The sequence below is a fragment of the Malaclemys terrapin genome, chromosome 4, assembly GCF_027887155.1.
Source record: "Malaclemys terrapin pileata isolate rMalTer1 chromosome 4, rMalTer1.hap1, whole genome shotgun sequence".
Lineage (NCBI taxonomy): Eukaryota > Metazoa > Chordata > Testudines > Emydidae > Malaclemys > Malaclemys terrapin.
This window is the reverse complement of record NC_071508.1, coordinates 89,070,130-89,093,615: the sequence shown is the minus strand read 5'-3', so window position 1 is coordinate 89,093,615 and position 23,486 is coordinate 89,070,130. Positions and strand designations below refer to the sequence as shown.

General features: G+C 41.1%; 1 protein-coding gene across 4 annotated transcripts in view; it reads right to left on the bottom strand.

The window, feature by feature from the left end:
• PSEN1 (presenilin 1) overlaps positions 1-23,486 on the bottom strand; it is a 57,299-nt gene that overhangs the window by 27,430 nt on the left and 6,383 nt on the right. For all 4 annotated transcript variants that reach the window (XM_054025546.1, XM_054025545.1, XM_054025543.1 and 1 more), the window contains exons 2-5: positions 19,184-19,327; positions 13,589-13,842; positions 11,856-11,997; positions 250-317 (exon numbers count right to left, since the gene is read on the bottom strand). In XM_054025546.1, the coding sequence (XP_053881521.1) occupies positions 250-317; positions 11,856-11,997; positions 13,589-13,842; positions 19,184-19,267 (548 nt within the window). In that variant the 5' untranslated portion in view covers positions 19,268-19,327. The remainder of the gene's footprint in view (positions 1-249; positions 318-11,855; positions 11,998-13,588; positions 13,843-19,183; positions 19,328-23,486) is intronic.

Here is a 23,486-nt window from a genome sequence, read left to right as displayed (position 1 = left end):
ATGGGTCTATTCTGCTGTAGATGCAAGTGCATAACTTCCATTAGATAGAATAGAAGTGTGTATCGGTGGCAGAGCAGATTCCTTTCAGTAGATTAAGTCTTTTAGACTGTTCCCAAATAAACGCTCTTTGCATGGCTGACCCTTACCAATTACCATGGTGACATGAGGGCAACTGTTTACATATGCTTATGGTGAAGAGACAGACTGTCTGGAAGACAAATTCTGAAGCTGAAACTCTTGTAGACTTACCCCAAGTAGATGAATGAGAAAAAGAAAAGCAGCAATAGAGAAGAAATTATAAGCCAGCCATGGATCACCTGAAAGAGGAAGTCACATCAACAAACATCTCCATTTCAAACTTGACATTTTAAAGTTAAATTACCAGTACATCTTTATCAAAAATGCCTTTTTTAAAAAAAAGGTTCAATTTCATAAGCAGAAGATACAGCAATATCTGAGCCCATTTTCAGAGTACCACTTACAGCCTCCAGCCTCTCCAAGAGGAAAATATTAATACCTGGTGGTTAGTGCAAGGGACTGAGATTCAGAAGTCTTTGGCTCCATACCTTACTGTCTGCTGATACATTGATTTTTGGCTAGTCCCTTTACTTCTGTGCCTGAGTTTACCCATCTATAAAATGGGGCACTACTTAACCAACCATTGTAAATTGCTTTAGGATCCTTGAATAAAAGGTGCCGTACAAGTGCAAAGTATTTTTGGCATATTAACTTACAGCACTTTGATAATGTTGGATTGATGTCAAAGTAGAATATACTGCATTGTAAAATACATGAAAAAAATCTATTAATTTTTCTATTTAAAGAAATGAACAGCCCAGTTTCCAAATCATTAGCAGAATCCGTGTGTAACCTTACGGATAAAGTACAATGTCAAAGTGCTTTATTTATGAATTCTAGCATATTAAAATCAACTAGAATTAACATAAGGCATCACGTAAGGAATGAATGAATAATGAAGGTAAGCAGCTTTAGTATTTGCCCTTCATATGCAATAAAAACACCTAATAGTGTGGCCTATACACATTACACAATTGGATACTTCACCATGTATAACAAGAAGACAACAGTGTTCTGAGATTAAAGTCTAGCAAGACATACATTAATTTTACAAAAAAAAAAGTTACATTAGAAAAAAATAATCAAACCTTGTTTTAAGGCGTGAGAATACTTTGGGACAAGTCCTTCATACTAATGTCCCAGACTAAAAACAAAGATTGAAGAGAATTTGGAAAGTCCTATAACTATGATCATGTCTGAACTGACAGGCTGCAAAAAGACAAAATGCTAGATTTCCTAGGTACCAGATTACAAAAAAACAAAGCTCTGAAATGCCACAGCGAACTGGTAGAAAATCATCCAAAACCTAGGGAAAAAAGTAATAGAAGAGATCTTTCAAAAACAAATGAAGGAGGGGAATGGACAGTCTCTTCAGAAAAACAGATTCCTAGAATTGTAAAAGTCAAAAACTCCAACCTGTTAAAGACTTCGGGCAAGTTCTGGCCTTAAGAAGAGTACCTTTGAGGTGCAATGGGGTATGAAATACATAAAATATAAAGACATTTTTTCCTCTAGACAAGGAACCTCACACACAAGCTAACACATGGACCCCACAACTAGATTAAAGTTCTTTGTAGATAAACAATTCAGAAGCAGTAATTTAGTACTTGTTTGAACTGGGTAAAATGGTACAAAAATCCTTCCTGTGTCGAAGTCAGATTCAGAACAGAATTTACTGCTCAAAACAACTATACAGCCAAGAGAACTCAATCTTTCTGATCTGGAGCTTTGTTTTTCTCCCTATTTCCCTCCCTATGAAGGGTTTATATTGGATTTTAAACATTTTTAAAAACAATAAAAACTTATGAAATTTAATATTTTACCTTGTAGAGATTATTTCTGTTTCACTAGTATTTATTTTACTTACATGAAACAGCAACAACCTTCTAACAAACAAGAGTCAAGTTTCATATATGTTTTAGATTTTTTTTTTTTTTTTTTTTTTTTTTAAAAGTGTGTTCAGAGGCCACTGCAGCATCTCTTCCACTTCCCTTCTCTTCCTCTGGGCCATCCTTCACGATGTATCCCAGATTACAAAAAAACCTCAATGTAACAAGACTTGTTGGCAAGCCTGGGCTACCTCACAGGTTGGCCTCTATATCCGATAGAGCCTTCTCAAAAAATAAAGGCTGTGCAGCTTTCTCCTTTGCGTTAAGCATTCTGTTTTTAAATGCTGTTGGCAGGGAAGACATCACATTTCTGTCACCACCAACTGTTACAAGGGGAAGAACGCTGAAGTTGGGGGATCAGCTTTACAAATACCGTGTAAGGCTACACATACATTCTGATAGAGTGGAAGAGTGGATTTTGTTTTTAAAAACAAAATCTTTTCAGGTCACTTTGATGGACAAGATGATGTGAAAGTGAAATGAATTATATTAAAGAAATAGAATGAATTAAAGAATGCTGTATGTACCTTTAAGTAGAAACGAGAAATGCTGCAAGCCAGGGGGGCAGGAAAGCAGACATTAACTGCTTAACTTGCCACTTAAGGGCAATTGGTGAAGCATTAGTCTTAGATCGATAAGAGTTAACAAGGAAGCAGGTTATGCATATTGTGCTCCATGCATATTTTACAATTTTTTGCTCTCTCTGTCCCTTTGTTTAGTTTGCACCCTTTTATCTGTATAAATAAGACTGTTTGAATCTTGCATGGAGGCTCACATTATCTGAATGTATTAGCAGAGCGCTGTGCTAATAAAACAGAGTGGTCTGACAAACTATGAGTCCTGAGTCTAACTTTGACAATTTGGAGGTTCTACCGAGATGGCAACCGTCTTCACTGGGGCTGTGTGATTCCTGACCGTTTTTGTAGGATGACCGTGGTAGCCGGCACCTGGGCATTTGGCCCGAGTGGTCCTCCTCCTGAACGGAAGGGTGCACGACCACAGTGAGGTCTACGCCATCGAACCTGTTGGTTCCCACTCTGTTCTGGTAGGGATCCCGGGATCTGACATCAGGAATCTGGTCAGGTAATTATTTCTGTGTTTTGTCCGGACTGAGGACTGTCCTGTCTCTGTGTCTATCTGTCCTCCTGTGGAGTGTTTGAGTCTGGGTGCCATCTCCGTCTGGGGATCGGCCGACCAAGGGGTTCCTGTCCCCGCGGTCTGAGTGAGTGAAATCTGCACAATCGCAGCCGCACCGCACGTTGGGTAAAACCCTTGGTGTGAAAGCAAGGGCGATTGAGTCAGTAGCCTGTGGGCTCCTTTTGTGTGTTGCACCGGGCATCGCTCTGACGAACCCGAATTTCCTTCTTGTGTGATTGGTGTGTGTAAAGTCCTCCTGTATTGGTAACCAGACGTCTAAGTCGGGACAGTTCCCTAAAGGAATGCCGGCTCAGTTTTAGGAAGGGTCCGGACTCCTGTATATTTCTGGAAAAATGGTCTAGGCTAACTCAGGGAGATCCCAAAACTCAGTGGCCACTGTTAAAACCTTGGAACAAGGACCGAGTGGACATCTTAAAAAAAAACAAACTCGGCCAGCCTAAAACTAAATTGGCTAAAGGAGAGGTTAATTGTTTCATGCAGTGGTGGGAAGAGGCAAATCGTAGGTGGACAAAATCAAAACTCACCTCTCTCAAATATTCAAATAATAAATTAAAAGCTTTATTAAAAGTCTCCTCTCCCACCACCAGTCTGAGCGCTCCCCTTCACCCTGTTCTCTGACAAAAAAAAAAAAAAAAACAACCCTGGATCGATCCCAACTCCCTTCATACTCCCCTCTCATTGTAAAAAGGATAAAATGCCCCTTGTTCTGTTCCCCTTAGTTGTCTGCCTCAGAAACTGATTTTAGTGTTCCATTACCAATTCAGCAAGGAGGGTGGGCTCCTCAACTAGCCCCCACCCTTCCTGGTCCCTTTCCTTAAGCATTTCTTTCAAAATTGTGAAATGACCACAATATCACTCACAAAAATGGTTCATTGGAAAAAGCAGGATTGGGCCCAGACAAGCAGGCAAGCAAGAGATAAAGAAACTAACAAAAAAAAAAACCAGGTTGGAAACCCTAAGGGCATAGTGTCAGGAGTAAGTGCAAGTATGAACCCCTGGAACAATACTTAAAATGGTGAAATCTGAGTTGATAAAGGTGTCATTTTGGGAAATAAACAAGTGATTTAAGGAAAGAGAGTGAAAAGTTAACTCTACAGAGGCTGGAGAGAATTAAACAGTTAAACTTTGTGAAAATGTTAAAAAGGATCTTGTTAAAAGAATTCTTGGTTTCTTTGCAGCCATTCTAAAGGAAAAATGGGCCCTTTTCCAGAGGAATGTCTGTAAATAATCCAGGTAAAGAGACTATCTAATTAAAATAATTTGACTATGAACAATTGAGTCAAATTTGCTAAAAGAACATAGGGGGGGGGGGTTTCTATTGGAACTTAACTGCCCCAAATGTATAAAGCTAATGTAATCTATGTACAGCTATGTAAAAACAAAGCAGTGTAAGAGGGATGTTAAGGGAAAGAAAATGTGTATGTATCTGTCTGTCTGTGGGAATATGTGAGGTTTGTAAAACTCCTGTTTTGTAAGTTTAAGATAAATTGGTTTTGTTTTGTTTATAATGCCACTAAAAATCCATTTGACTCTTTAATTCAAAGTTGCAAAACTGACGGACCTTTTTGCCAGACACAGGTAATCAGTGTTGGTTGACTTAGAGATTTGGTATTTAACCCTTAAGGGGTAACTTGATTCTTTACTAAATTTAAATGTTTTCAAATAAAGACCAAGTCATGACTGCAGCAGGACAGTCAAAATCAGAAAAATAGGGAGAGACTCTGGATTCTGTTTGTTTGTTTTTGTAACAAAATAGCAAATGAAAGCTGTAGGAAAAGAATAAAGACAGTGGCCCTCTGAAGCAACAGCAGGGGTGAGGTGCACAAAACAAAAAGAAGAAATGTTAGAAACACTGAGCCTTAAAATGGCTCTGTGTAATCAGACTGTCACTTTGATAAGGGTACATAAGACTCTGTAAGAACAAAAGAAACAGTTACACCTTATGTAAAAATTAATATGGCTAATGTTTTAAAAGTTAAAGTATAGAAGGAATGTGCAGACGTGTGCAGTGTATATTATAGAGGGGGGGTAAAAGAAATGCAAACAAAACATGCTACTTAATTAAAATCCTATTAGGGCTCCAAAGGAGCCACAATAGACTGTAAAAAGAACAGGAGTACTTGTGGCACCTTAGAGACTAACAAATTTATTAGAGCATAAGCTTTCGTGGACTACAGCCCACTTCTTCGGATTTTTCAGATCTGTGTGTGTTTTGGAAGCAAGAGTTAAAAGTAATCAAAACTCTGGTAAAAGTTAATTGTGTTCCTTTTAAGACAGAGTCTCTGAGCTCTGCTAATGGTTTTGAATCCAAAAGCCAAGCCTGTGTTGATGCAAATTATCTAACTGATAATGGAAGTGAGAGAACTGCCAGCACAAAGAAGTTGCAGATAAAGAACATACCTGGTCAGCAAACAAATTGTCTAAATAAAAGGCACGGTATAACAAGATACCTTTAATTAAAATAAATTTAATGTTAATAAGTACCCCTGTAACAATGTATAGTGTGTATGATTTTTGAAAAAAAAAAAAAAAATCCTTTATGGTAATGATGCTTTTCAGCTGGTACCTGTGAACAAACTTAAAGCTTAATACAGCAGGAAAGACATTGTAACCTTGGTCTGCTGTAAAGGGAAAACTGAGGTACACCACCTCATGGATTTAATGACTGAACAGTGGGATAATTTCCCCATAACCCTTAAAAGATAGAAGCCATTAAAACCTGGCCTGCCTATAGAACAAAAACACAGGAAAATATGGAGGTAATTCCTCTTGTTTTGCCTGCAATCAGCAAGGGTATTTGTAAAAGAAAGGAATATTTTAAGCAATAATGAATGCCACCCCAAAAGGGGTAGAAAAATGTTATTTTTGTCTTTCAGAAAAAGCTAATATCAGCTACAGGACAACCTAATAAGAAACAAATAAAAGTGGGTATGCTTATCCATGCCTGTTGCTCCAAAGCCCTGTAGTAAAGACATCTCACTAGGATCCTGTATGTGGGATAAAATGAATAATGAGACCAAAGTACTGTATAATGGGCTATGTGTATGTGTTAATTCTTGGGGGGGAAAGTGTTTTAAAAGAATGGAAGTGTTAGCAACCTTCCAATAGACAAATGTAAATGTAATGTAAGTAATGTGTTTACAAAAGGTAAAAAGGTAACATAGTTCCTAAAACAAACAAAAAGGCAATGTGGGAAACCGAACCATTCATATTATACATGCAAATGGCAACATATTAAGAATTGCCACTGCAGAAAGATATAACAGCTTACCATTGGTATAACATATTTTCTGAATGGTCTCCCACAACTACTGGCGTACTAATGTTACTAACCCTAATTGGTTTTGGTTTTAAATTGTATGTGTTTAATTGTAATGTTTGAAATGTGCTGTTGGATAAAACAAATGTATGCAAAGCTAGAGCCACAGGCCCAAATCACCTCCCAGTATTTTCTATTACGTGGACTAAATAAGAAGTGACACTGGCGATTAATAATCTTAGTGTCAAAAGGGGGATATGTAGGAGCAGGATTTTATAATGTCCCATAAGCATTAATGTATGATTTGATTTCATCCCTGTCAGCCACCCTTTTTGAATAGCAGAAAGGAATGACAGACCAGAACAATCCTTATGAGTGATTATGGTCACCCTTTTGTTTTAGAATAAGTTATAATGTCTACTATGGTTTCCTATATGTATTACAAAGTAGGCCTCTAGTTAAATATACATTTCTTTGTTTTAAGGTTTAGTAAGTAAGAAACAGGATTCTCTATTGTGTCTATGTTAAGTAGATTAGAGGAACATTGAAGGCCTGGGTCTCAATGTAAATTGTCTTGGTTATTGATTGTAAAACTTAGCAAGGTTTAATTTGCAATGCCTTTTTGCTCCATATAAAATACTACTGTTTGTATTCTCAATCTGTGTGAATAAGGAATGTATGCATCAGGAAAAGATAAGGTGTGAAGGCCATTGTTATAGCCAGAGTCAAGGAAGAAGAAGTAAAGAGACTTAAAGGACATCAAAGAATCATCAGGTACTGCTTACTGTCCAGATGGCTGTTAAACTGTCTGGCATCACAGCGTGCATACATGCTTCGCAGTGTAAGAAGGCACCCCCCAGCAAACCAATCACCTCAGGACCACGCAGAGTCAATTTTGACTCCAGAAGACGACGTAGAGGAAGAGCCTACAATACCTTACCATCTACGCTCTCGTAAGGGTTGCCAGAAGCAGACAAGGACCTAAAGCAAGGCCCAAAAAGAAGCAGTAGTGAGCCTAGTGCCTGCTGCCTGGTGGATGTAAAACCGTGACTGCGGTTCCCTCAGTTGAGGTTTTCAGATCCAGAAGGGCCTTGCCTCCAACATGAGCCTCTGGTGGCGCCTGTTCCTCGGCTGCTGGTGTCTTAAGGTCTGGGGAGTCCACAATGACAATTCTTTTATCCAGCAGCAAGTGTGGATAGCTCAGACTCTTAATATTTCTAATTGCTGGGTCTGCAGCCACATCCCAGCTCACTCTCAAGCTGGTGTTCCTGTCCTGGCAATCCTACTCAATTCCCCAGACCTCACTGGAGGACCTCGTCCGTTTAACAAAACATGGAACAATAATGACACTTGGGAAGCAGTGGGAATAAATGTATCTAAATGGATAAGTGTGATGGAGGGAAAAGGTCATTGGTGTTGAGTGTGTAATGGACAGGGCTGGATCTGGGAAAAAGCCGTTGCCTTCAGCATATTGTGGCCAATGGTGTATGGGATTATTCGAACAAAACTAAAGAGTGGTGGGCCGGGTATGGGGATATGAATTTTTTCTCGACCTGGGATCAAACAGAAAAATCAATCTCATGTTCCCCCTACAGTAATCTTAGTGAAAACAATACAATCTTTCAATGCCATGCAAATAACACCACTCCTTGTAAGGAGAATTACCCTGTGCCCTTCGGAGGATATTACTCCTCCTTTGTAGGCACCTATGTGACAAATGGGTGCAACCGACCCTTCCCAGCCTTAATAGGCCATCATTGGGTTTGTGGGACCAAAGCTTATACTGTGTTACCAGCTAACTGGTCAGGTATCTGTTATCCCGCCCGACTCTTCCCACAATTCTGAGTGCTAGGGTCCTTCCCACGAGAACGCCTTCGTAATTTCAGGCAAAGAAGAAGGGATTTATCAGATGCCCAATGGTATGTAAATAACATAAGCCCCTTGACCTGGGAAGAGGCCATTGGCGGTTCCCTTATCCCACTTGGGGGAGTAAAACACCATGCAAAAAGGCTCCTAAGGTTACAAGCAGTAGTTGAAATAATGGCAAATGAAACCGGAGAGAGTTTAAAGACCCTGGCCAAAGAAACAGGGGCGATCTGACAGATGGCCCTCCAAAACCGTCAGGCATTGGACATAGTGCTGGCGGCCAAAGGAGGGACCTGTGCTCTCATTGGAAAAGAATGTTGTGTGTTCATACCTGACGACACCAATAAGGTAATAGATCGCGCTAGTCACTTAGAACAAATCGCATATCTTCCCTATGAAGAGCCGAGTTCTTTATGGAAGTGGCTAAGTAACCTATTCAATTTCTCTGGCATAGGAAACTGGTTGTTTCAGGGAGTCCTGACTATCCTGTGCGGAATCCTAATGATTTTTGTATGCTTTCAGTTAATCTCCTGTTGTATCCAGAATTGTGTATGCCAACCAGGTGACTGCCCCAAAACAGAGTGCTAATATGATGGTGTTAAATATCACTGATGAACGAAGAGATAAAGAACTATTAATATGTGGAACCCAGTAATTGTTGGTCTTTGCGTAAGCTTGACCAAAAGGAGGGATTGTGAAAGTGAAATGAATTATATTAAAGAAATAGAATGAATTAAAGAATGCTGTATGTACCTTTAAGTAGAAACGAGAAATGCTGCAAGCCAGGGGGGCAGGAAAGCAGACATTAACTGCTTAACTTGCCACTTAAGGGCAATTGGTGAAGCATTAGTCTTAGATCGATAAGAGTTAACAAGGAAGCAGGTTATGCATATTGTGCTCCATGCATATTTTACAATTTTTTGCTCTCTCTGTCCCTTTGTTTAGTTTGCACCCTTTTATCTGTATAAATAAGACTGTTTGAATCTTGCATGGAGGCTCACATTATCTGAATGTATTAGCAGAGCGCTGTGCTAATAAAACAGAGTGGTCTGACAAACTATGAGTCCTGAGTCTAACTTTGACAATGACATAACTTTATTGTTAAACTAAAGACACATTAGCAATAAGAAAACTCCAAAGAAAACTGTCCCACTCACTAGGAAGAGAAGAGACCTGGAGGTACAGTGTGCCTGAATACTAATGTCCCATTCTAGCAAAGACCAGGTCTGCTCTACTGAACAAATGCCAGAAAGTGCATAACTCTAAAGCAGTGGTTCTCCACCATGGGTACACAGAGGTCTTCTGTGGGATACATCAACTAACCTAGATATTTGCCTAGTTTTACAACATGCTACATAAAAAGCACTAGCAAAGTCAGTACAAGCTAAAATTTCATACAGATGACTTGTTTATGCTGCTCTAAATACAATACTTATATTCCAATTGATTTATTTTATAATTATATGGTAAAAATGAGAAAGTGAGCAATTTTTCAGTAATAGCGTGCTGTGACACTTGTATTTTTAATGTCTAATTTTGTAAGCAAGTACTTTTTAAGTGAGGTGAAACTTGGGGGGGGGGTGGGGGGTGGAGAGAAGTACGCAAGACAAATCAGACTCCTGAAGGGGATATACCCAATCCTGCAACACTTACATGTGCTTAACTACCATGAGTAGCCTCACTGATACACCTAATTGTTTCAGTTAGGTATCACAACACTTTCCACCCCAGTAATGTGTGTTCTTCACATTACATGGCTTTTCAAACACTAAATGGTTTTCAAAACCACCTGTCCTTTTCTCATAGAAGTTTCTCAACACACTTCATGTGAAAGACAAGTGTTATCCAACATATTTCATAACATGTCATGGCAAGTTTCTAGACTTCTGATTAAAACATTCCCATGTCTCACCTGACAATGGCTCCTACACTAACTGATCTGTTGGTACAGAGTCAGCTTGCCTGCTAAAACCTGAATAAAAGTGAGTTGCCAAGGTTTGCAAAATACAGGGAATTAAATCTGGAGCTCTGGCAGTAAAATAATTTGCTTAGACAGACTGAAAACATGGGGGAATTAAGGCAAAAATAAAAATACATGAAAGAATAAGAAGCTACTCAGATAAGCTTAGAAGGCGTGATTTCTGATGGTTAGAGTCAGAATCTGAAATCAGGACCAGCTCTACTATTGATTTGTTCTGTAACCTCATGCAAGACACTTCACATTTGGGCCTCAATTTCTCCAGTTGGAAAATTGGGACAATACTTTCCCTACCTCAAAGGCGTTTTCCCAGACATAATGCCTGAATGAAAGGCACTACAAATGAGCAAAGTAGATACCATACTGCCACCATTTGGGATGTCAAATATTCTTTAGCTAGAAGTTTGTTTCTGTTCACTGAAATGTAAACTAACTGTGATTCTCTACATACCCAGCAGAAAATTAGATTTATGTTCAGCAACTGGGTGCCTGGATTTTTTCAGTGCAGCGGCCTGGAGATACTGTGTTAGCCTCATTTAAATTCAAAAATTAAACATTTTTCATGAAGCAAAAATCACTACCAAAGCTCCAATATTTATTTTGTCATTAAATTTAGTTTTATGCAACCTACATATTCACTTTCTGATGTGCCAAAGATTTTTGTAATGACAGTGGACAACTGCACTGTAGAAATGGCCAAGGGGAAGCTAGAGGTTTTGGCAGCTTGGTAAGCACAGGTGAGACTTCTGGCATATGGGGAGGCCCAAATAACAGTTTGGGATTGTGGGTTTAAGCACATCGGTTGGCTGCTTCTACTAAAATGATCAGCACTGAAATAATTTAAATATCTATTTTAAACTATCATAGTTAGGTTTTTGAGTCAATACCCCATTGTGATAGATGGGGAAGTTAACACCTCATAAATCTTGTTCCAGAGTGCCTGCAGACTCAGGCAGATGTCACAATGTGGCAACATTATCAAAAGACTTTTTTCATTGCATCCATGCAGGTTAGAAACTCCTCCCAAAAAATCGCAGAAGCTGTAACTAAATTTTGTGGCAAGGAGTGAATTTGAAGGCTAATTCTGTGACTGTAGAACACAGATACTCAAGGGTCTGACTAAAAGACAGTATATCATTGTTATTCCACATCCTGCTTTATTGAATATTAAAGAAAAAAAACCAATCACTGGGCCAAAAGCAGCCCACACCAGCAGCTTTAACATGGAGCTTTGACATATGGAAACTGCAAGTTCTAGCAAGTTGATGTGACCCTCACCTAGATTAAGTCTGAGCTCCCATTAATAATACCATTATATATTTTTGAGTCCTGATCTCAGGTGACATACCATCACACACAAAAATTGCTGTTGAAGTGCATTTTATTATTGGCAATGCCAAGATCATGCCTTGTCCCCTTTTACTCCATGAAAGACTATGTACTATCTGATACAATAAATAGTCCATTCCCCTCCCAATATGGGGAACAAGGCTCCAAAAACTAAAGCAGTGAATGTCCGTGCTGCCAGTTTAATCAATCATGATTGCTCTTTCCCTGACAATACATTTCAGGAAATAAAAGGAGGTTAGCAGGATTAATTACCAAGGTTAACTGCATCTGTGCTCACCTTATAGCACCTGTATTTGTAAAGCACAACCAGGAGTATGGTCATGACAATGATGACACTGATCATGATGGCAGCATTGAGAATAGAGTTCAGGGCTCTCTGTCCCACAGTGTCTGTGTCTTCAGTGAACGGAGTGTAGATACTACAATACAGACCAAAAAAGAAATGAAATTCCAATACATATTCCACATAAATGTTTTCTAGATAAAAGCTCAGGATCAATATGTAGATATTTAAAGCCAATTTCCCTCTTGACATCTCAGTACTTATCTTTCAAATTAAAGTTACAAAAGTGAGTTATTTTCTGCTTAATAAGAGAGCAACCAACATTTAAAAGCTATTTTATGTATAGCAGCAGTTCTCAAACTGTAGGTTGGGACCCCAGAGTGGGTCGTGACCCCATTTTAATGGGGTCACCAGGGCTGGCGTTAGACTTGCTGGGGACCGGGGCCAAAGCCCTCAGGCTTCAGACCTGTGTGGCAAGACTCAGATTACAGGCTCCCTGGGCTGAGCCCTTGGGCTTCGGCTTTGGTCCCCCCACCCGGAAGAGTGGGGCTCGGGCGGGCTCAGATTTCAGTCCCCACTCCTGGGGTCATGTAGTAATTTTTGTTGTCAGAAGGGGATCACGTGCAATGAAGTTTGAGAACTCCGGATTTATAGCATGCAAGTAAATGTGAATTAGATCACACTAAGTATATTTGGTCCTTTGTACATACACCATCTAGTGGATATTCAATAAAATGCAACCTGAAAATAAAAATGAGTACAGCAGGGGAGGAATTAGATTTTCTGTTCTGGGGGAAATTCCATGAGTTTAAAAAAAAAAAAAAAAAAAAATCAAAATCTATTCCAAAACAGAACAAAACCAAAATTTTAAGACTTCCCAATGCAATTAAATTAAAAAATAGTAATTTCAGATCACGTTTCATTCTGATCTTAACATTTTAAATTTTTTTCAATATCTATTTTGAAGCCACAAACCAAACATGTTGTGACATTATCAAAAAGCTGTGTCCGTTTTTTCCTCCAAAAATGAATTTTTGTTAAATTCAGCATGTTTCCACAAAATGTTTTTCCATTGGACAATGCAGATCTGTTGAAATTGAAAAATTTAGTTGGAAAATTTCTGGACACCTCTTGCTAATGTATTTATTTCTTTGTCAACAAGCACCATAAACAAACCTGAACCCTGCATACATATGGAAGTTCATTAAGCTCTCATTTTTCATCACTAATGAAGCTTTAATTTCTAATGGAGTGCAATTTTCATGGTCTGTGCTCAGAATTAAGTCCATATCACGTAAACATCATACAAGAGGCACAAACTATTCAGTCAAAGGCCAGAATTCAGATGAAAGTAATGGTGAACAAATTACCTTGAGAGAGGTGCTTCTACAAGGGAGGGTTGAAATTATTGGCAAAGCAGCAAAGAGAAACTTCAGGTTTCACCACGGTAAGTCCTTTAACTTACGCAAGCACAAGAAAAATTGGGCTGATCTGGTAGGAGAAACCAGTCTGGATCAGTCTCCAGGCTGACTGGAACTGGGAACAATGCTGAAAGTAGGGCTGCTGGACTCCAGAAGGACCAGCATCAAGCCAGGGCTTGGGCTGGAGGAAAGGTAATTGTATAATATAGGCACTTGAAGATGTGCAGACACATAGTAAAGGAAAGGATTCCCAGAAGACCCAAACCAACAAAGACAATACAAAAAACCAGAAGATTTGATACATACAGCTGTCCATCCTTGCGTGTATAAAAGCTGACAGACTTGATGGTTGCAACAACTACCACCATGCAAAGTGTGACAGGTGCAAAGAGCATAATCACATGCTTTGCCCCATATTTCAATGTCAACTCCTCATCTTCTTCGTCCTGTTCCACCACTTGCTGCACCCTATTCTGTGGCTGCCCATTAGTCTCTGATTCAGGGTTGTCATTGCGCCTTCGCTCACTATTATCATGGCGTCGCCTCTCACTGTTGTCATTCTGCAAGATAAATAATCCCATTTCCCATAAGCATCTGTTTGCAACCTGTGTTCTGTATGCTAGGCCAAGGAGGCTATGGAGTGGGGAATGTATACTGTACTATTTACTGCCATATAGCTTCAGCAGCAAGGATCTAAACGACACCATTTACAATACACTGCATGAAAACTGTGGATAGAATGCAAGCATATAAAGTAGGACTGTCAAGTGATTAAAAAAAATTATAATTAATCGCGCTGATAAACAATAATAGAATACCATTTATTTAAATATTTTTGGATGTTTTCTACATTTTCAAATATACTGATTTCAATTACAACCCAGAATACAAAGTTTACAGTGATCACTTTATATTTATTTTTTATTATAAATATTTGTGCTGTAAAAAACAAATAGTATTTTTCAATTCACCTCATACAAGTACTATAGTGCAATCTCTATCATGAAAGTTGAACTTACAAATGTAGAATTATGTACAAAAAAATAACTGCATTCAAAAATAAAACAATGTAAAACTTTAGCACCTACAAGTCCACTCAGTCCTACTTTTTGTTTAGCCAGACAAACAAGTTTGGTTACAATTTGCAGGAGATAACGCTGCCCGCTTATTGTTTATAATGTCACCTGAAAATGAGAACAGGCATTCGCATGGCACTACTGTAGCCAGCATTGCAAGATATTTACGTGCCAGATGTGCTAAAGATTCGTATGTCCCTTCATCTTCAACCACCATTCCAGAGGACGAGTCCATGCTGAAAATGGTTCTGCTCGATAACGATCCAAAGCAGTGCAGACCGACACATGTTCACTTTCATCATCTGAGTCTGATGCCACCAGCAGAAGGTTGAATTTCTTTTTTGATGGCTCAGATTCTGTAGTTTCCACATCAGAGTGTTACTCTTTTAAGACTTCTGAAAGCAAGCTCCACACCTCGTCCTTTCAGATTTTGGAAGGCACTTCAGATTCTTAAACCTGGGGTTGAGTGCTGTAGCTATCTTTAGAAATCTCACATTGGTACCTTCTTTGCGTTTTGTCAAATTTGCAGTGAAAGCATTTGTGATGTTGCACTCCACGTGTTTTATGGAAATATGCTTATGAGTGTGAATATAATGCAACTGGAATATGCTTTATGCAAAAGGCCTCTTGTAAGGTATCATTACAAAGCTTATAATCTACCGAGTGTGTTCATCCTATTTGTATGTATGATATGAAGTATAACTCTGAGGTCTTACTGTAATTATGCAAAGTGTGGGCCATTAATGGTGGTTTGGAAGCTTGATGGCTCCCACTGACTAGGACAATTAGTTGTAAATGGCTCTGTTTACTTGCAAATCTCCCTAGGTATGTGTGGGCCAGCCCTGGAAGAATGAAGTCTCACAGGACATGTGACCATGTAACAGGATACCGGAATCCATCTTAAACCAGGTGCTTTTCTATTTAGGAGGGGTGGGAATCCAGAGAGACAAAGGGTTCTCACCTTAGGCCAAAGGTATAAAAGGGGGTGGGGCAGAACAAGGGGGGGTCCCCAGTCATGAGAAAGCCCCTGCTTTTTACCTAAGATGCTTGCTGGAACTAACCAGGACTGCCAGGGGAAAGGATTGGGCCCACCTAGGAAAAAGTCTAGTCTGTGAAAGAAGCTTATTGGAACATCTCGGAGGGTGAGATTTACTTGTAAACAGTTGCTTAATGTATTAGGCGTAGACTTGCGTGTTTTGTTTTATATTGGTGACTTACTTTGTTCCATCAGTTATTACTTGAAATCACTTAAATACTACTTTTTATACTTCATAAAATCACTTTTGTTTATTAATTAACCAGGGGTAAGTGATTAATACCTGGGGGAGCAAGCAGCTGCGCATCTCTCTCTATCAGTGTTATAGAGGGCAGACAATTTATGAGTTTACTCTGTATAAAGCTTATACAGAGTAAAACGGATTTATTTGGGGTTTGGATCCCATTGGGAGCTGGGTGTCTGGGTGCTGGAGATAGGAAACCTGCTGAGCAGTTTTTGGTTGAAGTCTGCAGCTTTGGGGGAGTGGACCAGACCTGGGTCTGTGTTGCAGCAGGCTAGAGTGTCTGGCTCAACAAGGCAGGGTTCTGGAGTCCCAAGCTGGTAGGGAAAACTGGCTCAGAGGTAATTCCAGCACGTCAGGTGACAGTCCCAAGGGGGTCTCTGTGACCGAATCCATCACAGCGTTCTTAAAATGAACAACATGTGCTGGGTCATCATCCAAGACAGCTATAATCTGAAATACATGGCAGAATGCGGGTAAAACAGAGCAGAAGACATACTATTCTCCCGCAAGGTGTTCAGTCAAAATTTAATTAACACTTTTTTTTTTTTTTTTTTTTTTTAAACGAGCGTCATCAGCGTGGAAGCATCAGCATGGAGCATCATCAGCATATGCTCTGGAAAGGTAGCCAAAGCATGAAGGGGCATACAAATGCTTAGCATATCTGGCACATAAACCTTGCAATGCTGGCTACAAAAGTGCCATATGAATGCCTGTTCTCACTTTCAGGTGACTTTGTAAATAAGAAGCCGGCAGCATTATCTCCTGTAAATGTAAACAGACTTGTTTGTCTTAGCGATTGGCTGAATAAGAAGTAGGACTGAGTAGATTTGTAGGCTCTAAAATTTTACATTGTTTTGTTTTTGAGTTCAGTTATGTAACAAAATAAACTTACATTTGTAAGTTGCACTTTCACAATAAAGAGATTGCATTATGGTACTTGTCTGAGGTGAATAGAAAAATACTATTTCTTTTGTTTATCTTTTTACAGTGAAAATAATATAAAGTGAGCATGTTCGCTTTGTATTCTGTGTTGTAATTTAAATCAATATGTTTGAAAATGTAGAAAAGCATCCAAAAACAGTTTATAAATTTCAATTGGTATTCTATTGTTTAACACTGCGATTAATTTTTTTAAACACAATTAATTTTTTAGTTAATTGCGTGAGTTAACAGTGATTAATCCACAGCCCTAATATAAAGCAATATTAGAAACTCCAAAACAGGGTAAGTTGTTAAAATTGATGTTGCTTTTGTCCAATAGCATGGATTTGTCTTCTACATAAACAAATTACAAATTGAAGGGCCTATTTTTTTCCCTTGGATGGAGATACTGTCAAGGCATGAGTATCTGAAAGCAGACGTTAGCCCAAAGTTTGTAACAATTGTAACTTCTTACACTGTTACTGAAGATGGTGACAATGTGACATTTGACACTTGTTGCATGGAAGTCCCATGAAAATTATTCTGAAACCAGTCTTTATGCTGTTTACATGCACTACACTACACTGAGAAGAATCTATCATTGTTAAAACTGGAAAAAAAAAAAATCTACAAATCAGTCTGGCATTGCATTCCCACAGTTTTACAATTTTTTAAAGAAAACTGATGTATGAATAGTAATTAAAATCTCAGATACTTCTCACATTTTTAAAATTAAAAAGACAATTCTCATGAACAACAAACTTGTGGAATGAGTATATCGATTTTTCCCCCCTACAAAAAGGGATTTAGTTTAGATCAGCAGTCCCCAAATTGTATAACACCCTTTCCCTAACAGACCTTTCCATAGCTAGACCATCCCTGCTAGGGGTTTGCCTCACCTGTTCTTAAAAACCTCCAATGACGGAGATTCCACAAACTCCCTTGGCAATTTGTTCCAGTGCTTAAGCACCCTGTCAGGAAGTTTTCCCTAATAGCAAACCTAAATCTTCCCTGCTACAATTTAAGCCAATTGCTTCTTGTTCATCCTCAGAAGTTAATGAGAACAATTTTTCACCCTCATCCTTGTAATAACAGTTTTCAAGTAGATAAAAAGTTATGTTCCCCGTCAGTCCTCTCTTCTCCAGACTAAACAAAAATTTTTCTCAATCTTTCCTCACAGGTCATGTTTTCTAAACCTTTAATCATTTTTTTGTTGTTGTTATCTGGATTTTCTCCAGTTTTTACACATCTTTCCTGAAATGGGGCTCCCAGAACTGGATGCAATCCTCCAGCTGAGGCCTAATCAGTGAGGAGTAGAGCGGAAGAATTACTTCTCGTGTGTTGCTTACAACACTCCTGCTAATAGCTCCCAGAGCGATGTTTGCTTTTTTTGCAACAGTGTTACATTGTTGACTCATATTTAGTTTGTGATTCACTATGACCCCCAGATCCCTTTCTGCAATACTCCTTCTGATCCCCAGATCCAAAGACGCCAACTCCATGGGAATTCCAGGGCTGAAGCACCCACGGGGAAAAAATGGTGGGTGCTGAGCTCCCACCGGCAGCCCTCCTATCAGCTCCTCCATCCTCCACACCTTGCACCCGCCGGCAGGCCCCGCAGACCAGCGCCTTCCCCTTCCTCCCTCCTGTGCCTCCCACCTGCTGCGAACAGCTGTTTCATGGTTTGCAGGAAGCTGGGGGGGAAGGGGTTGGGAGGGAGCGAGGATGTGGCGCGCTTGGGGGAGGGGGTGGAACTAGGTGCAAAGGGGCAAAATGGGAAGAGGCGGGATGTGGGTGGGGCCTTGAGGGAAGGGGTGGAGTGGGGGCAGGACCTGGGGTGGAGCCAAGGGTTGAGCATCCCCCAACACTTTTAAAAGTTGGCGCCTATGCCCAGATCCCTTTCTGCAGTATTCCTTCCTAGGCAGTCATTTCCCATTTTGTATGTGTTTCTTCCTAAGTGGAGTACTTTGCATTTGTCCGTATTGAACTTCATCCTATTTACTTCAGACCGTTTGTCCAGATCATTTTGAATGTTAATCCTATCCTCCAAAGCACTTGCAACCCCCTCCCATCTTGGTAAAATAAGGTCCATATAGCCCAGTATCCTGTCTTCTGACAGAGAACAGATAATCAAGTGATTACCCCTGTTGCCCGTTCCCAGCTTCTGGTAAAAAGTTTGTGGTATCGTCCACAAACTTTATGAGTGTACTCTCTATGCCATATTATCTATATCACCGTGACGATATTGAACAGAATCAGACCCAGAACTGACCCCTGTACTTGATATGCCTTTAAAGCTTGACTGTGAACCACTGATTACTCCTCTCTGAGAGCAGTTTTCCAACCAGTTATGCACTCACCTTATAGTAGCTCCATTTAGGTTGTATTTCCCTAGTTTGTTTATGAGGTCATGTGAAACAGTATCAAAAGCCTTACTATAGTCAAGATATACTACATCTACTGCTTCCCCCCCATACCCAAGGTTTGTTACCCTGTCAAAGAAAGCTATTAGGTTGGTTTGACACAATTTCCTCTTGATGAATCCATGTTAACTGTTACTTATCACCTTATTATCTTCTAGGTATTTGCAAGTTGATTGCCTGATGAAGTAGTTTGTTACTTACAGTATTGCTCAGGTGGTTGTCAGGGAAGTTTTCTGTCAGCTGCCCATGCTGGAACTGAGGTAGGTGTGCAGATAGCTCTGTCATTGGGACAGCTCTGTGGAAACCAATTATTGCTACACAAAACAGATCTTTCCTCTTGAGACACTGCAAGGAAAAGCAGATGTGTTAAGATTCCATATTCACCCACTCTTTTAAAAAAATCTTTCATAACTCATGTAGACACAGGATAACCATTTCCCCTGCTTCTCTTTGGTGATGTACAACCATGCTACATTTTCATGAAAATCTGCCCTATGGGGATTTCCCAGCACAAAAAAAAAAAAAAATATCAGAAAAGTCAGTCAGCCATGAGGGTAAACAAAAGAAGCACCAAGTTTACGATTCTATAAGTCATTGAGAAAAGAGGATAAATTCTTTATCCCACCTTGAGCAATTATGCAAACATTCACTGCACATTTGTTCACAATGTAAACGATACACTTGTATTTTTAATTAGACTGCAGAACATCCTCCTATAACTTTCCTTAGCCTCATTACCTCACACCATACCCCACAGCCAAGTAACAGTAAACCACATGCAGGATTCTTCACTCTCGGTTCATTCATTCTCAGGTTGGAGATCTCTCAGCTTCTTGATGCAAGTTTATGGTTTTAAATCTTGACATTTGAAAAACTGAAGTTTGACACATAGCATTTAGTATCTTTAATGCTCTGGCAGTTGCCTGGAGTTACACAGAACAATACTTCCATTCAATTACTTTACTAAGCACAAAAACCTTCAGCAAGCCTTCAAGTATCAATGCATATTCACCTAGGGCGACCAGACAGCAAGTGTGAAAAATCGGGACTGGGGTGGGGGGTAATAGGAGGCTATATAAGAAAAAGCCCCAAATATCGGACTGTCCCTATAAAATCAAGACATCTGGTCACCCTATATTCACCCCCCCTAACAGATAGCACTTGGGCAAATTTACTCAAATGTGCCATGCATAATATACATGTGGCAGCCCCAGTTATTATTTAAAATCTATGCAAAATCTATGTAAAAACAATAAGATACATATGAATGAATCTCTCTCCCGCACCACCACCCAACAGCTAAGTCAGGGGTCAGCAACCTTTCAGAAGTGGTGCGCCGAGTCTTCATTTATTCACTCTAATTTAAGGTTTCGTGTGCCAGTAATACATTTTAACATTTTTAGAAGGTCTCTTTCTATAAGTGTATAATATATAACTAAACTATTGTTGTATGTAAAGTAAATAAGGTTTTTAAAAAGGTGTTTAAAAAAAGGGTTAAGGTGTTTAAGAAGCTTCATTTAAAATTAAATTAAAATGCAGAGCCCCCCGGACCGGTGGCCAGGACCCGGGCAGCGTGAGTGCCACTGAAAATCAGCTCGCGTGCCGCCTTCGGTATGCGTGCCAATAGGTTGCCTACCCCTGAGCTAAGTACTAGAGGCAGGAAACAGGACTGTAAGAGCCAGGACACAGGAAAATAATTTAGTATGAGTTTTAGAGAAAACCAAGTGACAAATGTGGGGGTGCTGTTTAATAAATAATATTGTATCTGGATCTCTCACTAGCTGAGTGTTTCCATACCATACATGGAAATTGATATTTCTCCCTAGAGGTCTGTCTGGGTAGTAGAGTCTATCCACCTCAGGAAAGAGACAGGAAACCCTTTCTAATAATGACTTCCACTTAATGGTCATTAAGAGACAATGCCAGAGTGATTAGCTCTAATGGCTCCAGCCTGCTCTAGTAACATGAGAGGTAAGTCCATCTAAGGCAGTGGTCACCGACCAGTCGATCGTGATTGACTCCTCGATCCTAGATGATCTCCCAGTCAATCATGATCTCTGGCAGCAAGGCAGGCTCCCTGCCTATCCCGGCCACACGCTGCTCCGGGAAGTGGCTAACGCAGCCCCGCTGCCGCGGGGGAGGTGGGGTAGGCAAGGGTCTCCCTCCACACGCTGCTCCTCCCTGCAAGCACCGCCCCCACAGCTCCCATTGGCCAGGAGAGCTGCAGGGATGGTGCCTGCAGAGAGGGGCAGCGCGTGGAGCCACGTGACCCTCGCCCCGCATTGGTCCCTTCTGGAAGCGGTGTGGGGGTGGGGTAGGCAGGGAGCCTGCCTTAGCCTTGCTGCACACATTGCCGACTGGGAGCTGCTGGAGGTAAGTGCTGCCCGACAGGAGCTGCACCCAAACCCCATATCCCCTCCTGCATTCCAAGCCCCACCCTGAGCCTCCTCCTGGAGCTAGTACCCCATACCCCCTCCTGCACCCCAACCCCCAGCCCTGAACCCCCTCCCAGAGCCAGCCCCCATACCCCCTCCTGCACCCCAACACTCTGCCCCAACCCTGACCCCCCCCACAGAACCAGCACCCTGTACCCCCTCCTGCACCCAAACTCCCTCCTAGAGCTTGCACCTCTCACCCCCTCCTGCACCCCAACCCCCTGACCCAGGCTCAGCCGAGAGCCCCCTCCCACACTGCAAACCCCTCGGCTCCAGCCCAGAGCCCGCACCCCTCCCAAACCCCAACTCCCTACCCCAGCCCAGTGAAAGTGATTGAGGCTGGGGGAGAGTGAGCGATGGAGAGAAGGGGGGATGGGGTGAGCAGGGCAGGGTAGATCCTGGGTTGCCCTTAAATTCAAAAAGTGATCTTGGGTGTAAAAAGGTTGGAGACCACTGATCTAAGGCTATGTCCACACTAGCACTTTTGTCAGTAAAAACTTTTATTGGGCGGGGGTATGAAAAACACCTCCCCTCCCACCACAAGTGACATAAGTTTCACTGACAGAAATGCCGGTGTGGACAGCGCTATGTCAGCGGGAGATGCTCTCCCACTGACATCGCTACCGCTGCTCGTTGGGGGTGGTTTAATTATGCCGACAGGAGAGCTCTCTCCCATCGGCATAGAGCGGCTACATGGGAGACCTTAGAGGTGCAGCTGCAATGGTACAGTTGTCTCGCTGTAAGTTGTCTCGCTGTCTCTAGTGTAGATATAACCTAATTGAGGGTTGGTCTACACTGGGAACTTACATTAGCACAGATAACTGCATCTCTCAGGGGTGTGAATGTTACACACTCGTGAGAGGTGCAGCTATGCAGACCTAACCCCCAGCATAGACAGAGCTAGGTCAATGGAAGAATTCTTCCATTAACCTAACTACCACCACTTGGCGAGGTGGATTAACTATAACGACAGGAGAACCCCTCTCTCCCATCAGTGAAGGTAGTGTCTAGCTGTGCCACTGTACCTTTTTAAATGGAGACAAACCCTAATGTGCATCTAGGCTCTTGGTTTTAAAATCTTTTCCTCAAGGGTCATCTCTTCACTACAAAATTATGTCAACCTATGTTATGGCTGCATACAGTCCCTAAATTTATTACAGCGTTTGTGCGTGTCCACCCTACGCTCCTTGTGTCAGCGGTGCACATCCTCACCAGGAGTGCTTGTATCAATGCAGAGTGCAATGCACTCTGGGTAGCTATCCCACTGTGCAATTCACCAGCATCCAGCACAGGGTGATTTGGGAAGTTTCTGCAATGCCTCATGGGACAAAATGAGTCATGCAGGGGTGACTGGGAGCATGGATTCAACTTCCCATAATGCAGTGTTCTCCATCCCATAATATTTAGTGCCTCTCTTCAAAAATCCCCGCAAATCCACACGTCCCTCCTTGCTGTTTGCCATCTGTGACAGAAGCATGGATCCTGCACAGCTCTGCACTATTGTGATGAGCTTTGCAAGAATGGGCTGCCTGATCCTGCAGTATTTGCAGAGCTGCAACAGAAGCCACAGGGAACATGACGATTTCTTGGAGGCTAGTTTGCTGTGGGACATAGAAACAAACAATTCATGGTTGTTGGCAGCATTCAGGGAGCAGCTGCAGATGGTTGAGTGCTGGTTCTGGGCCCAAGAAACAAGCACTGACTGGTGGGATCGCATTGGCATGCATGTTTGGGATGACAAGCAGAGGCTGCAGAACTTTCGGATGTGCAAGGCCACATTTCTGAATTTGCATGCTGCACTCACACTAGTCCTTCAGTACAGGGAGACCAAAATGAGAGAGACAGTAACAGCTGAGAAGCAAGTGGTGATTGCACTGTGGAAACTTGCAATGCCAGATTGCTACTGGTCAGCTAGGAATCAATTTGGAGTTGGGATACCCACCGCGGGGGCTGTTTTGATTCAAGTGCACAGGGCCATTAAGTGCCTGCTACGGAGGACTGCAACGCTGGACAATCTGCAGGACATAATGGATGGTTTTGCAGCAATGGGCTTCCCAAAGTGAAGTGGG